Raw genomic sequence first — 16,324 nt, 5'->3', positions numbered from 1 at the left:
TGCCACCTGTAAGCAGCCACTCCTCAAGGCTGCCTTTAGCCCACTTCTCTCTCTCTCGGAAATCCTGACAAGTCCCACGGTGCTATTATTCAAATCCTAGCATTTTTGAGATTGCTCCCTCCAGGCCTGAGCTCTGATCCACATGCTTGCTGCTCTTGAAACCTTGTGGGAATTTCAGTCACACTCCATCCCAAAGGGAAATGGGTATGTTTCTGTCCAGATCAGCTCCTCTCCCTGCCAACTTCAGTTCTGCAGATGGCAACACCAGGCTTTCTCTCACCCTGGCTTGACACTTGGGTTCAACTTTTGGCCCCTTCCCCTTTGATGGTCACGTCTACAAGTTGCCCCGGTTGCAAAGCTGCTGGACTTCTACTCCCACAGTGTTGTAGACAAGGTGACTGCCCCTTCCCTTGCCACTACACCTCCTGAGCCCTTCCTGCGAGGCCATGGCCTCCGCGCTGGTCTCCCACTTCTAGTTTCTTTCCTCTAAATTAAGCCTCTTACCCTCCATAAGGTGTAGCTCAAAGCAGGTCACTTCCATCTGGTCTTTCCACAACCCCCTGTTGCTCAGTGAATTACAAACTCCTCACCCTGGTATCGGGCCCTCAGAAACAGGGGCCCAAACCCTTCCTGTGCTCCTGTTTCATGCCTCATCCTCTACCCTGCACTCCTGCTGCTCCCGCTCCCTGGAAATGCTTGATGGTTTATCAACTCTGTGCATTTCTTTATCTTATTCTCTCTGATTCCCTACAACCTTTTAAAAACATTATCTTATCATGTTGCTCTTTGGTTTAGAACTCTCCAATGGCTTTCCACTGTCCTTGCTGTAAACTGCAAACTCCTAGACAGGTCTACAGAGATTTATATGATATGGCCTTTACGACACACTCATCCTCCCCCAGCCCCGATTTATAGAATTCAGCCACACCAGCCTTTTTCTCTGTTCCCTGAAAGGGTCAAGCTCATTCTTCCTCTAGCTCCTCACATGACAGCTTCCTTCTCATCCTGAGGCTCAGCTTCAGTGCATCTCTTCGGTTAGTCCTTTCCTGGTTTCTACATTCTCTCCTGCTGCACCCAGATGCGGCTGTAGAATCCTTCTCAACATAGTGCTGACTCCAGGTAACCATGACTAATTGGCCAGATTTGTCAGAATTAATGATTCTGCTTTTAAGACCTGACCCAGTCTGCTGTCTCCCAGCCATTGTCAGATAAGGAAACTCAGGCTTAGAAAGGCAAAGATATTCACCCCAAATCTGAGCATGAGTTAGCAACTGAGTTAATATTAGCACGCAACTGTTTCTACTCTTAGGCTACTGGTTTTCATTTGCACCAAACTCTTTCCTGTTTTCTGATTCCTGAAGGTGAGCGGTCCCAAAGCATGAAGAAAGCTTCCTGGGCCCACAGTGGGTGGGGGGAAAGTCCAGGAAGGCTAGTGGACAGGGGCTCAGGCAGGGGTTCAGAAAAGGTGCTGCAGGTTGTCTGTCACTGGCAGAGCGAACTGTGCATCAGAGGCAGAGGAAAGCTGTTGCCATGGTGATGGACCAGCCAAAGAAGGGCTTAGGGAGCAGGATGCTAGACAAACTGGTTCTTAAATCAGTGCATTACCAAATGCTTAAAAAACAAATGGCTTTAGGCAGGGCTGGGAAGAAAATCATGATTGTCACTCACCAGTAATCTCTCTGGGTCTGAATCCAGAAAAGCAACTGATATTCCCAACACAGCATTTTCTAAGCAAGGAGTCATTTTGTCCAGCCTCTCATTTTGGGGGTACCCAGAGAGGCAAGGTTATCTGTTCAAGGTCATGTAGCAAGCTAAATTGGGGTAGAGAAAGCAGGGAGGTGGAGGCTATGGAAAAAGGGGTGTAGGGTGACTTTCTTCTTCCTCAGTGATGACTTTTTGGAGTCACAAGCCAACCTGCTCAAACATCTTCACAGTTACTTGTACCCACTCACCTCTAAGACCCTGCCGCTGATGTACCGGTCACAAGTCTCACATTTAATGCCAAACTGGGAGTGGTAGTCAGACTCGCAGTATGGAACGCCGTCCCTGCAAGAGGAAATCCACACAGGAAGAGGAAGTTAGGGGGGTCCACGGGGGTGCCACGTAAGGCATCCCAGGCCTGTAGCCAACTGCGATTGGGCCAAGATCAGAAGCACTCAGAGAGCCATTAAAGATGCCAACTCCCTGGACACCTCTCAAGCTTTACAAAATCAGACAGTTCCTGGGAAGGGAGCCCCTGAATCTGCGTCTTGGCCAACCCCCCGAGCAGGCCTGGGAACCACTGGCCGTGAGTATCCCTTTTCCACTCTCGTTCTTCTCCCTCCCCACAAATTCTCCAGACCTGCTCTCTGCCCTTTACCCCAAAGGGCTCTTTTAAAAAAATCATTAAAAAAAACATTTATTTTATTTAGAATAGGTAATCTTTGCATTTGGCACATTGCAAAGGCACAAAGGGAAAAGTCTTCACCCTCTGCTCAGCCTCTCCCTGTTTCCCTTCCAGGAGGTCATCAGTATGATGGATTTTTTTGCACATCCTTAAGGGCTTCTAACAGAACACTTCACCCGTACTGAAAGAATCATCTGATCGTGCTCCTGGATCAGCAGAAAACAGGAGCCTCCCCGACGACCTGCTAGGTGCTCCATTCTTGTCCAGTGCTTATAACTTACTGGGCAGGGACAAGATTACTGTTAGTTATTCTTACACTACCCTCTACTGCCAGTGACTACTGATACGTACTGCTCGGTCTGTGCCAGGCTCTCTGATGGTGTTTTATATAGGTTATTTCATTTAATCCTTACAGCAGCCCTATAAGGTTGGAATGATCCACGTGTGGATGAGGAAACCCAATGTGGATGACCTAGAGTTGGTTCAAACCCAGACGGTCTGGTTTCTCACCAGGCTGGACATGGCTCCAGTGAGTCCCAGCCTGTACGCACACACGGCAGATGGCAGCTAGAGGAATCCCCACGACTGCTGAGAGGGGACTTTAAGGAGGCTGTTTGGGGCCAACGTGGAGTTGGTTGGGGGCAGCAGAGACCTCAGCCCAGCTCGGGCCCTGCCTAGCTCTAAGGACTAGGTCTGACCACATCTCTCTAAAATGCTGACGACATCTTTTGGGGGCAATAGAACTCGCTTACACACAGAGAGCCCTAAAGAAAAGGCGTATCATTGCTCCATCTCCAAGTTGCTGCCATGTGGGGACTGCTGGGAGCCCACCCTGGGCAGCAGGACAGTCAGTGTTTCCTGAAGGCAGTGAGGACCTGTGCCCAGCAAAGTCAGGAGGGGAGACTTGTTTGAGGGTCCACGAGACAAGCCTGCCCCACCCACAACCCTCCCACACCCTGTGGGTGACCCTGCAGGAAGATAAAACCATTTGTCAGGAGATAGGTACAAATAAGCCAGCAAAACTTGGGTCTAAATGCCAACACCTCCTCACGTGGACCCATGAAGGTGGTGAGGCCTTGCAGAATTTGTAATATACATGATTCTAAAGAGGCAGATGGTAAAAATGAACATTTACTGAGTAGTGACTAGGTACAAAGCACAGATCTCTAAGCCTTTACACACACCTGTGAGGTGGATCTTCCTCTTAGCCCTGTTTTTGTAAATGAGGAAACTGAGACTTGGAGAAGTTAAGTCTCTTGCCAGGGTCTTGTGGACTGGGCTTCTCACCCAGGCATCAACGCCAGAGCCAGCGCCTCTGAGCACCTGCCAATCTGCTGGCAGACGGATGAAGATCCCGGAGCCAGGCCACAGAGGCCCGAGGCATGGCTGGCAATCTGGGCTGCGTCTACTTGAGAGGAACAAACACTAACTCCCCTAGAGAATTCGGACTTAGGCTCACAGATTCAAGAGCTCCTGGCTGGTGACTCACCAAGGGCACTCCTTACTTGGCAGGCACAGAAGCGCATGCCAAACTCCCACTAACATGGCATTCAAAGCTCTCGGTGCTGGGACCTCAGGTCACCTTCACAGCCTTGGACCCTGCTTCACCTGTGCACGTGCCTGAGTTCCAGCAAACAGGATGGATGTGTCCGGCACCTCCTGTTCTGCCCAGGCTGGCCATTCTGCCTACAAGCTACATTTTCAAACTACATACACCTTTTCAAGGTCCAGCCCAAATACCACCAGACTGCATAAAGTGCTCACATACCCCAGATTCAACTTCCTGCTAGCTACAAGTGATCACTCCTTTCTTTGAACAGTCACAGCCCTTCGCTTAGACCCCTGACAGGAGTGCTGTCTGGCCAGTGTCTACCTCCCCTTCCGCCGGCAGCAGTACCTGGCCTGAGGTTTCCTGGGAACCACCCCTGCCCACTTGTAGTTACAAGGGGCTCACAAAGGGCTGCTCTCTGGCTCAAGGGCTCAGATCCTCCTGGCCAGTGACTGGCCAAGAATCGGCATGTGACCAGCAGTGGCCAAATCAGGGGCAGCTGTGGGACTTTTGCTGGAGTTCTTGGGGAAGAGGCACCTCTCTCTCTGCCAGGCTTGTGAAGCGGATAAAATGAAAGCCTGGAGTTGCTAGTGATCATCTTTGCTATCACCTTAGGGCAGGCCTGCTTCAAAATGAATCAAACACAGAGGAAGGCAGAGCTGAGAGAGAAAGAGAGGGAGGGAAGGAGAGTAAGACGGGGAGAGAGAGAGAGATGAGGAGAGAGAGGGAGAAGAGAGGGGCAGACTTCTGAAGTGCTAATGGCACCTTCAAGTCCCTGGTTTCAGCCACACCAGAAGCCAGCATGCCTCTGGTCTTCTCACTTCCATGAGTCAATAAACTCCCATTTTTGCTTTTAAGGGAGTTTGAGTTGGGTTTTCTGTCACTTATGATTGAAAGTCCTAAAGAACAGAACTCCCTTGAGCTCCCAATCACGTATCCCCTAGAGTCATACATTTTTATGTATATAGCTCATCACCCTTATTTCTTGACAGCAGAAACCACGTGTGCTACAACTTTACATGCTCGCGACGTCCTAGCATCGGGCCAGAGAGTGACACCTAGAAAGCATCTGGGTCATAAAGTGTCAAAGCTCTGAGAGCCTGCGGACCTAATTTCTTTTAGGTACTCGAGTGTGTAAATGTGGTCACGAGGGCCTGGCAGCAAGGGGAGCTTGCCTAGTGCTCAGTGTGCAGGTCAGTGGGGGCTGGGCCCTCTCTCCTCATAGCTGTGTGTCCACCATCTCTTATCTCAATTCATTCGACAACTGTATTATTGACCATGGGTCAGGCATTGTGCTAAAGGCAGCAGTGAATTAAATATAGTCCCTCCCCGGCAAGGACAGACACTAAATATAATTACTGGAACAAGGTACTTGAGACTCAGTTTCCACAGCTTTTCAAATAGAGATAGATATTTCACAGGAGTAGTCGTGGGGTTTAATGTGATAACTTGAACACAGCAATTAGTACATTCCTTGTACGTAATAAGAACTCCATAAATGGTAGCTAGTGTGATTATCATTATTACAAAGTGAGCATGGATAAACATGTAACTGTCAATGGTGCTGGCCTGTACGAAGGAAATGAATGCGCAGAATGAGGGCCACTGGGAGGGCCAGTGTTGGGGGCCTGGAGGTCGTAAGAGGTGGTAGGAGGCCACCTCCGGGGAGAGGGTGTGGGACCCGAGAGCAGAAAGAAGGAAGCAGTGAGCATGTGCAGAAGGGGGAGAGCATCTCAGGCAGAGGAAGCACCGAGTGTGGGCCCAAGGTGGGTGAGGGGCTGTGTGTGGCCAGAGTGCGGTGACTGGATGGAGACACTGTTGGAGAGTCAGGCAAGGCCGCAGGCAGCCAGGCCTGGCAGAATGAAGAGGCCCAGGCCGGGGGAGGGGAGGCAGAGAGACCCACTTGCTGATGTATTCCCCGGTGAGGATGACGCTGCAGGTCTGGCATTTGAAGCAGCTGACGTGCCACTGCTTGTCCAGCGCCAGGAGCGACTGGCCATGCTTGATCTCCTCCTTGCACCCGGCACAGTCTGCAAAGACAGGAGGACGCCGCTGAGCAAAGCACCCCGCGCCCCTTGACCCCCGCCCTCATCACACACCCGAGCCAAGAAACCCCTCCCTGAACGCCAGCTTTCCCCACAACAGCCCCTACCCTGGCACTGGCATCTGTCCAGAGACTCTGCACAGATGAGGGAAAGGCCAGTGGAGGCCTGGCCTCTAGACCAGAGGTTCCAGTGTGAGGCAGAAAGAAGGACCTCCCAAGATTCCTCCAGAAAGTTCCCTGCTGCTCATCATGACCACGGTTCATCCAGAGCGGGCCGTGCACTGCTCTGGCCTGCCCTCAAGTTCTAACTGAGCTCATGCTGCTCTCCGTGACCTGGGGACCTGCAGCATCAGTATCAGCCGGGAGCTCACAAATGTGCAGCGCTGCAGGCCCCACCCAGACCGACTGACTTTTATCAAGATCTCCAAGCCCAGCAGAGTTTGAGAAGCCTCGCTCCAGCAGTCAGGCTTAGGATCTATTTTCCCTCACCATTAGGCTTGTTCGCTCAGGCAAACACGGCAAGGGCCGCATCTATGATTTGTGTGTGTTGGGGTTAAGTCTATTCTCTCGTCCAGCACTATGCTCGGCACACAGTAAGAATTCACAGCACATCTGCTGACTGAGCACAAAAGAGCAGGCCTTAGAGCACCTGGGCAAAGGACAGAATTTACCACGTGCACCCCCACCCCAAAGTGGTATATACCAAACATCTGCCTCCCCAAGGTAGCAAGGGTTACAGAGTCTGATGAGACTGATCCAGAGCAGAAAGGTGCCTTCAGCTCTCCATCCCTGTCACCCAGGGCCATGCACTGGGGTGAACAGAATGGTGGGGGCGGGGGAGCAAAGTCTGCCTGTTGCTCAATGTCTTGGGAGGGGCAGGAAATGGAGGCAGCATCCAAGGTACTTGGGAGATGCTGGGAATTCAGGCCTAGCCGACAGGATGTCTCACTTTGGAGGAGGAAAGGGTCATGGGGCAAAGTTTACCAGAGGACGAGCCTCCTTCTTGGCACCAAAGGCAAATGCACGCTTGGAAGCAGTGGGGAGAAGAGACAGCATATCAAGCTGGGAGAGGCTGGCCGAAGCTCTCACATCCAGCTGGGAGCCAGTCTTGGGAGAGGAGATGATGGGTCCCTGCGTCTAGGAAGGCGGCGTGCCCAGCAGGCGGTGGGGAGGCTCTGGGCCCTGATGAAGCGTGTGTGCAGGCAGTCCCTGCACTACCCGCCTCTTGGCTGCACAGTGCTTTTCTAACATCCCTTAGTGCAAGCTGGTGGCAGGAAGGTCGCCCACTGCAAAACGCTTCAAGCTCCAAACTTTCAAACGGGAGCAGGGGGAACAGTTTTAGAATTAATTATTTTCCTTTCTTTTCTCCAGGAATGTCTACCCTCACTCCACCCCAATAATCACAGTCTTTAGAATGTCAGAGTTTAGAGAGGTCAGGTACCCCCCTCCTCTTTTATAGACAGACAGGCATCTGAAGTGACTCATGCATGTTCAGTATAGAAAACCCCGAGGGCTCAGGCATCTGGTCCAGCTTTCCAGGCCACAAATGCTGAACTTGTGTCACTGTGGGCCTCCTCGATAGGGGTAAGTGACTCCATAGGAGCTCAGAGATCATGGAGCATTGGGTCAACGTCCCACCCAATGCAGGAATCCATAGCACTCTCAGCAGGTGGGCACCTTCCTCTGCAGGGGCAGAGGGTGGGCAGCTCGCCCCATCTTGAGGAAGTCCGCTTTGCCTTCAGACAGGTGAGACTGTCTTTTTCATATGGAGCTGAGACCTGACTCCTTGTGACGCTCTCCCTTTTGTGCAGCCAAGAGTAATCTACCTCTTTCCCCACACGACAGTTTCTTCACGTATTAACAACAGCTAAGGTTTCCTTCTTTCCCTCGACTCCTTACACTTCACTTACTCCTTACACTCCTTGTCTGACACGGTCAGTCACTGAGCAGACTCACTTGCGGATTCCACGGGGATAGACACAGGGCTGGCCACCAGCACCCCTGTCGATCCCTCCAGTAAATCTTCTGTGAAGAGCTGCAGCCTCTGTGACCACATTCGAGGGATGAATCCCATCTCTTCCAAGCTGCACTGATACATCTAAGATGAGCTGGCACCTTAGTTGAAGTTTAGGAGATGGTACAGTGTAGTGCGAGAGGGTGGGCTGAGAGGAGAGGGTGAGCGGAGAGAGGCTGGCTGAGGTGAGAATCCCAGCTCCCCAGCCTCCCGGCTGTACGACCGTGAACGCTCAGCTTCCTTATCTGAGTATTTCCCTCACAACACAGGCAGTGAAGATAGACTGAAGTAAGGACTGGAAGGACTCAGCACAGTGCTTGGCACGTGTGTACCCAACAAGTGCTTGTTATCATTGTTATTTCAAGTTCTCAGGTTTTTAACCCACACTCTGTGCATTATCTCATTTCTGATCTGAGGTCAGAAGCAATAGTCCTGATGTAGGGAAGGCCTGCGGAGTCCTGAAAATTCTGAGACAACTTCTCCAGGTGGTTTTTCTTTCCATGTTACACTGCTGGTCCCCTGGCTGTACTGGCTTCACATTGACCAGGACCTTTTTCTCCTTCTTCTTCCAACTTTCACTCTTGGCCACTGGTGGAGCCTCAGGCTCCCCATCCTGGAGCCCATGGGTCTGATGTAATAAGCAGGGTCAGGAAAACCACACCCTGTCCCAAGCTGGATTCTGCAGAACCAGCCAGTCCGCTCCATTCCTCATACGTTCCCCTGTATTCCAAAATTACAACCTTCAGCTGGCAGGAAGTATGCCAGCCACCACCTGTTCCCCCTAAATTCCTCAGTTCACTGGAGTCTCTAAAGACCCCAGACAGCTATTTTTAGTTTTTTTGGACTGTCATTCATTCCACTTAGATCAAAAATGGGTGGGCTGGTGAGTCATAGCAAGCTCCCCTCTTGTTTTAAGCAACTAAGCCAGGAAGACAGGACCCTTCCTATTAGCAAGTCATGTCTCTGGAACAGGGTGCGTTAAGGGAATAGACTCCAAAGCCAGACTGCCTGGGCTCACATTCCAGGTCCATGACCGTCATCTGTGTGACTCTGGGCAAGTCATGTATGCTCTCTGAATCTGTTTCCTCATCTAAAAACAATTACTCTTATCTCTCTCAGAGTTGTTGTAACCATCAAATGAGATGTCATACATGGAAAACACGGTGTAGCGCCTGACAACAGTAACGGTCAGTCAGTGTTAGCGGTCGCGATGGCGGTGGTTTTGGTGGTGATGGTGATGCTGCTGCTTATTCTTCTCAGTGAGGTCTGCGCTGGCAATAGGAACAGTCATTCAGTGTTAGCAGTGGTGCCTAACGGTAGTGCTGGTGATGGGGATGGTGCTGGTGGAGGTGGTGATGATAGTGGTACTTACGGTGATGGTGATGGTGCTGGTGGAGTTGGTGGTGGTGATTGTGGTGATGGTGGAAATGATGGTGGTGGTGATGGTGATTGTAGAGATGGTGGTAATGATGGTGGTGGTGATGATGATGGTAGTCCTGATGGTGGTAATGACGGTGGCGGTGGTGATTGTGGAGATGGTGGTAATGATGGTGGTGGTGGTGGTGATGGTAGTTCTGATGGTGGTAATGACGGTGGTGGTGGTGATTGTGGAGATGGTGGTAATGATGGTGGTGGTGGTGGTGATGGTAGTCCTGATGGTGGGATGACAGTGACGCTGTTTCTGCTCCTGGTTCTTCTCAGTGAGGTCTGTGAGGAAACATCTCTTCTGCCTCCAATAAGTAACATGATTCTTTCCTCTTGACAGTTCCTAAGTCTTCTTCTTCATCTTCTTTGAGTAGATACTGCTCCTGCTTTTCCAGAATGTCTTTATTCACCGTCCAGGGATGAAACCTCAAACTCCTGTTGCTCAAAAATACACCAAATGTTTCCTCCTCCTTTTTCCTTTTCCATGATATGTTCTTCATCTTAGCACTCTCTTGAATCTGCCTTTGGTTCCCTCCATCCTTGGGGAATTCAGCAGGCCTTCCAACTGCCCCTTGAGTCAGGAGGCTGCCCTGCATTTGCAGCATGGACAGTGACCACCTTTGGGGAGAAAGCATTTCTATGCAACATGCCCTGCAGATCCACAAACTGATGTGAATAACAAGATGAACCATGATCATAGCCTTGTCCCGGGAGACTGCCCATGTGCTCACTTGCTGCCCTGTACTCACTCTTCCTTGCCTTCTTCCACCTCCTCATCTGCAGAATTATGGTGGAAATATTCAGCAGCCTCTCTCTGTGGACATGCTCCCATGAGGGGCTCCCATACTCAGCCTAGAAAATCTCACACCTGTCCGAGATCCCAAAGGCACACAGTAACACACAACACAAGCCAAGCGAAATAACAACAGATTCAGGAGTCTCATTCTCAGTTCTCCTTTGGTATGTTTTCTAGATTAAACCTCCAAGCCAACAGCATCCCTCATTTTATATTTAGAGAGCATTTTACACACTATGACATATGTCAGCTTCATTCCTGAATACTGATACATCTGCTTTCCACAAAGCTGGGTAAACTGAGCCTCAGGGAGGCTACATGACTGCTGTGTGTCACTCAGGAGGTTGGCAGCCTCTTCACTTCAGCTGGCTACTCACTCTGGTGTCACACGTTGTCCCGCTGGTGTCTGGGCACCTCAGCAGCATCAGCCATGGGGCTGTGGTCCTGCATCCCAGCACCCCGGCCTTGCTGTCATTCTGGACGATGCTTTCAAGGAGTTATGAAACAGTGTGTGCACTCAGCCACCTTGAGATGGAAACCTGCTCAGAGCAGCAACTTGTTCTTGAGCGCTACCGAAGATACTGAAGGAAGGGCTGGGAATAGATCTGATTCAACTGAAAGGAAGGAAGGGCGAGGAAGGGAGCCTCCCCACTGGCTCACCACGGTGGGTGGACTCCAGTGAAGCCTCCGGGAACTGAGCCCTGCTGACTCGGGGTGTTCTGTGCTCATCCTCCTTAGTCGGATGCATCCTAGCATGCTGACTCTGCTGGTGCTGTGGCTGACAGCCCCTGCACTATACAGAGATGCAGCACAGGAGGCTAATGGGTTTTCATTGATTCTGCCGATGAGGCCAGTGAGAGTGTCACCTAACATGAAAGAACCTGGAGCCTAGCCTGGCTTGCTGAGACCCAGGGGACTGGGCCTGTGTGTGTGGGCACACGCAGTACGCGGCCTGACAAGGGCATCCGGGACAGTGATTTCAGTGTCTTACCAGCAGACACACTTGAGTGGAATGGACGTTTCACAAATTAGAATGACAGTTTCAAGGTACACTAGTGATCCTCAGTTTCCTCTAGCCCCAGATCTATGCTTTGGTGACAGAACATGACCTTTATGATGGCACGGCAGGTGTCCCCTTCCTCCCTAGACAGTGCTTCTCAGTCTTAGGAGCAGTGAATGAATCACCCGGGAAGCTTATTAAGGACACAGATTTCTAGGTTCTATTCCTACAAATCCAAAGTGGGCCTCGAAATCTGTATTTCTACCAGCTCTGCAGTGAAGCTGACGCCGTGGTCCACAGAACACACCCTAAGGGACACTAGCACAGCCCTTGTGGCGTTCTCTCACGTTCTCTCTTTTCTTAAGATATGTCTGCGTATTTTTTTTTCAGTGGAGTTTGTAAAACTGGAGAGCCACTGGTGGAAAACACTTGATCAGCTCTGTTGGGATGCCCCCGGGAGCTCGGGAGAGAGGGGAGATAAGACCGGGGCCCCACTCATCCCAGGAGAGCCACCCAAGTGGCCATATGTGGCACAGGCCACCCCTATTTATAGTTGGGCAGCCTGTTTCCCCCGCATCTGTGCTTCAGGAAGCTTGTGAGTCTGGGCTGTATGCCAACTGGGTCATGCTTCAGGAGTCCTCCAGGGTGGGAACCTCCCCCACTTCCCTCCAGGCTGCAGAAGCGGTGAACGAAGCTGGGATGGGGAGCCCTGAGAGACGGCGACGCGGACAGGGAGGCGCGCAGTGGGGACGACTCACGGCTCGGTCCACGGATCTTGATGGGTTTACTGCTGGTCATGGACTGGGAGCACGTCTGACACAAGCATTCCTTCCCACTGAAGGTCACCTTGTCTCCAATGGGGAAAGGCTTCCTGCAAGGGGGATGAAGGAGAAATTCAACACTTCCTCTGCAGGGGGATTGTGTGTGTATCAGTGACCTGACAACACACAGAACACGTGTAGAGCGCCAGGTACATTCAAGTGCTGTCCAAAAGGCCAGGCTGAATAAACCACTCAACAAGGGCCAGGACTGGAACTGGAGACCCAGTCGGGCCATTTACATGATTTTTAAACACGGGGAAAATCAGGACACTCATCTGAGCTTACATTTCTCTTCTGTACAACGAAGAGGCTAAAAAATCCTCTCAGAGGTACTGTGTCTTCCTGGAGGGACATTTTTCCGCCCCAACTTGACCTGCCCCCATATGTCAGGAAGAACTCATTCAACTCCCAAACTTGCTAAAAATTCCCTTTTACTCCCTAGGAAGTTCAGATGTCCACAAACAAACTCTTCCTCTGGTCGCCTGCACTTGCGCAGTTTGAGTTCCTCGGCGCAGGGGCTCAAGCTCGCACATGGCCTGCCTCCCTAACTAAATATAACCCATCTAGAAGCTCCAGCACAGCCCACCCCGTGGTGCAGCTGCTCTTGCTTGTGCAGTCTGGGATGCCTGTTAATATTGGCTCTGAGCACACCCCCCTACCCTCACAAAGCCTGCAGTGGCTCCACGCCTTTACGTCAGCAACATGGACAATGGAGGGAGTGCCGGGGAGAGAGGGAAGCCATGAACTCGTTACAGCCCGGGCACTGACTCACAGTAAAAGGGCACGGCGTGACCTTGGGAAGGCGCCTCATCCTCACGGAGCTTCACAAAACCTTCACTTTATACCTCACGGACCCCAATGTGCAAAATTCCTAATGGGTTTGGGATTCCAGGACCTAAGGCCCAGGTATTAAGGGCTGGATGGATGAATGAATTCCACTGGGTGACTATACTGTCTTATGCACCGTGTTGTTGGTCTCAATCAGAAACTCTAATTGGTTAGTTACTCCTACTGGTGACTAACAGGTGGTTATTTTATGGGGAGAACAGTTGATCTATAAATTACTTTCCCATTTAAAAATTGCACACGTGTACTCCAATCATGCTTTACTTATGACTTAATCAGAGCAAGCCATTAAATTTTAACGTTATTGGTGGGCAGAGTGGAGGTTTTCTTAATTTTTTCATCTCCTTAATGTGGTGCTTGGCATACAGTGGGCCCTTAATGTACATTTGCTAAGTTAAGAAGTGACTGGAACTCTGGGGGTCAGGAGGAGGGAAGGGGTGAGCTTTCCATCACCTCTTGGATGTCTTGAGAGGCTAGATGATTATCATTACGATAATGAAAAGAATAATAAAAGCAGATACAATTATGAACCAGTCACTGAGCTAAGGTCTGCACACCATTTCATTTCTCTTCATGAAAACCCAGTGAAGCTTGGACTGGTTTTGAAGCCTATGTTACCAATGAAGCTGAGGCTTACAGAGACGGGATCACCTGCCAGGGTCATGGAGGAGGCTATAAACAGATATCCTGAGACCACATGTGGCTGTGGGCAGAGGAGCCCGAGCCAGATCTGTGGTTTCCAAACTGAGTTTTGAGAGGTCAGGAGACTCAGTGGTTCCTCTGGGGCCTTTTGATGGGAAGTGGAAGGCTAAGTGTGAGGGCTCAGATCCTCACTCTGGCTTCATTGCAGGACAAGCTGGTGTTTTCCATTATATCACACTGGACAAACAGGATTCAGCTGCTAAAAGGTTTGACAGCCACTGGCCTGTCAGATCCTTCCACTCCTGAGATTCTAGAAATCCAAGTGTCCAGCATAAAGCCATGCAACTCCCAGATCAGCCTGGGAAAGGCCATTTCTTCCCTGTGCCAGGGGCCCAGGCAGAGAGTCCAGCCCCCACCGGTCATCCGCTCACCTGCACAAGCTGCACACAAAGCACTTGGGGTGGTAGGTGCGCCCCAGTGCAGAGATGACCTCGCCCGTGATGAAGTCCCGGCAGCTGTCACAGCGGGTGCCATAAAGCTGCTGGTAATCCTGCGTGCAGATGTACTCCTGGTTCTTGAAGAAGAAGCCCGACTGGGCCAGGCCACAGCCACACACTTGGGGAAACAAGGACAGAAACAAAGGAGGATGAGTCCAGGGAGGGTGTACAAGCATGAGGCTCTCGATGGGGATGAGACTGGGGTCTGACTTGCTCACCAGTGGCCAGAGAAGGGTGACTCGCTGGACCTCAAGGGCCTTTGGGGCCAAGGTTCTTTAAAGGATGGCTGAAGACCGCTTGCAGTCACAGTCACCTGGTGGGCTTCTTAAGGTGCAGCTGCCTGAGCCTTGATCAGACTCCCTGAGGTCGAGGACCAGGCACCTGCATTTTAACATACTCCCCAGCCAATCCTGACACAGACTGAGACCACCAATGTTGTACAATCCTCTCAAAACATGGATGAAAAGTTTAAGGCTCTGTGGCTCATGCAGTGCCACATAGCTGGTGGTATCATGAGTTTGAAAAAAGGAATCATTCAGTTAAAAATTTCCTGGACACTTCCTGTGTGCATGACCCTATGCTAGGTGAAGACAGTTTAGGACGGCAATGGGATATATGGTTTGAAGATTATAATGTGTCTTCACCACAGTCATAGAAGGTGGATCTGTTCCCAGGCAGGAATGATAAAACACAATCACTGAATTGCAAAGATGTAACAGTATATGCAGAGAGAAGACCTTATAGAACATACATCATTGGGGATAGGCCATGGGTAGCAAGTGCTGAGAGTGTGAGGAATCACTGAAGGCTTTCTGGAGGAGGCGGCAACTGAGTTGAACTTTGAAGGAATGGATTGAGCTAACGCACAAAGGTAGGAAGTTGCAAGGGATATTTGTGTGGAGATGGGGCTGGGGTACGGACGGTGTTATTAGGGAGTGGAAGGAAATAATATAGGAAAATATTGCCAGGCCAGTTGGAGAACGAGGAGCCAAGTTCAGTTCAAGATGTTTAGGCTTTGTGGGAAACTGAGAGGCCATGAACAGTTTTGCCCCCTAGTTGTGAAGAACTTAAAAAATGCTCAGACATATACAAAAGTAGACAGAAGATTATAATGATTCCCCATCACCCAGCTGCAGAAATGATCAATTGTACTGACAACTTTTGAACAGAGAGGCAACATGATTTAAATTTTTTTTTACATAGTATTTTTTGGAGGAGGGGAGGAGGGAATTAGGTTAATTTGTTTTAAGAGGAGGTACTGGGGATTGAACCCAGGACCCTGGTGCATGCTAAGCATGTGCTCTACCACTTGAGCTATATCCTTTCCCCCAAGAGAGGCAACATGATTTTATAAGGTCTTTAGGGATATTCTTGTGGGCAGTAAGAAGAAACGTAGGGCAGATGATAGAAGAGCAGGTGGATATAATTATAGGTGTCTGAACAACAAAGAATTATAGATGTCCCTCGCCCAAAGGACTTAGAAATGTGGGAAATGAGATTTCCCTCTGAGACTGAAGTTATGAAATCAACACACAAAATGGGCAGAGCAGAAAGAGGCTAAATTTCTTCTAAGAGATCAAATGGCTCTCAGGGGCACCGGAACTGCTGAATGTATTGATCCAGCTAAGGCACTGATGGGTCAGCCAGGAAGGGGCTGGTCAGCAATGAAGGCAAGGCCACTGGAGAGCTTGTTCAAATCCCATGATCAGCTCCCCTTGTTCTTAGTCTGCATGCACCAAGTGACTCTGATCGTTTGACTTTGTGCATGGAGTGCCTTTGGGAGAGAAGCAGCAGATCAGGGCAACGTGAACTAGTATAACGGAGAGTTACACCTCTTGTTTATGTTATAAACAGGCACTCTGGTTTTATACATCGGTTTCCTGAAGATGCGGTCAGCATATTCAGCTTTATCAAGTGTGATCCATGGGGTGGGGTGGAGGGAACCACCAAGATAGTTTCCAAGCCTGTAATTGCAAGGACCTGGCCTGGACTGGGTGACATCATCCCAGTAAACACTAGCTCATCTTTAACAGGGAAAGTTGTTTTGCAAAAGTAGCCAGGTTAACAGTAGGAGGGACTTTCAAGTGAATGCCAGAAGTTATTTCACAAGTGTTTGTTCACTGTGCAGGCCACAGATAGGCTTAAAGGGCCAAGGTGAGGGAGGAGGGTAGCTCCAAATGTCGCAGCACCAGGGGACCAGGGGACAGTGCAGGACAGTGCAAGGTGCAGTGCTCTGGGAGTCAGAGCACCTGGGCTCTGGTCTTGTCACTGCCACTAACTCTCTGGGCGACAATGAACTTGGAC

At 50.4% G+C, this 16,324-nt stretch overlaps 1 protein-coding gene across 4 annotated transcripts in view; it reads right to left on the bottom strand.

The window, feature by feature from the left end:
- Window positions 1–16,324, bottom strand: part of ABLIM3 (actin binding LIM protein family member 3) — a 108,160-nt gene that overhangs the window by 41,929 nt on the left and 49,907 nt on the right. For all 4 annotated transcript variants that reach the window (XM_032477066.1, XM_032477065.1, XM_032477067.1 and 1 more), the window contains 4 exons: window positions 13,955–14,138; window positions 11,973–12,085; window positions 5,839–5,965; window positions 1,953–2,046 (listed from right to left, as the gene is read on the bottom strand). In XM_032477066.1, coding sequence (XP_032332957.1) covers window positions 1,953–2,046; window positions 5,839–5,965; window positions 11,973–12,085; window positions 13,955–14,138 — 518 coding nt within the window. The remainder of the gene's footprint in view (window positions 1–1,952; window positions 2,047–5,838; window positions 5,966–11,972; window positions 12,086–13,954; window positions 14,139–16,324) is intronic.

Source organism: Camelus ferus, chromosome 3 (assembly GCF_009834535.1).
Source record: "Camelus ferus isolate YT-003-E chromosome 3, BCGSAC_Cfer_1.0, whole genome shotgun sequence".
NCBI classification, from domain to species: domain Eukaryota; kingdom Metazoa; phylum Chordata; class Mammalia; order Artiodactyla; family Camelidae; genus Camelus; species Camelus ferus.
This window is presented reverse-complemented; position numbering and strand designations above follow the sequence as displayed.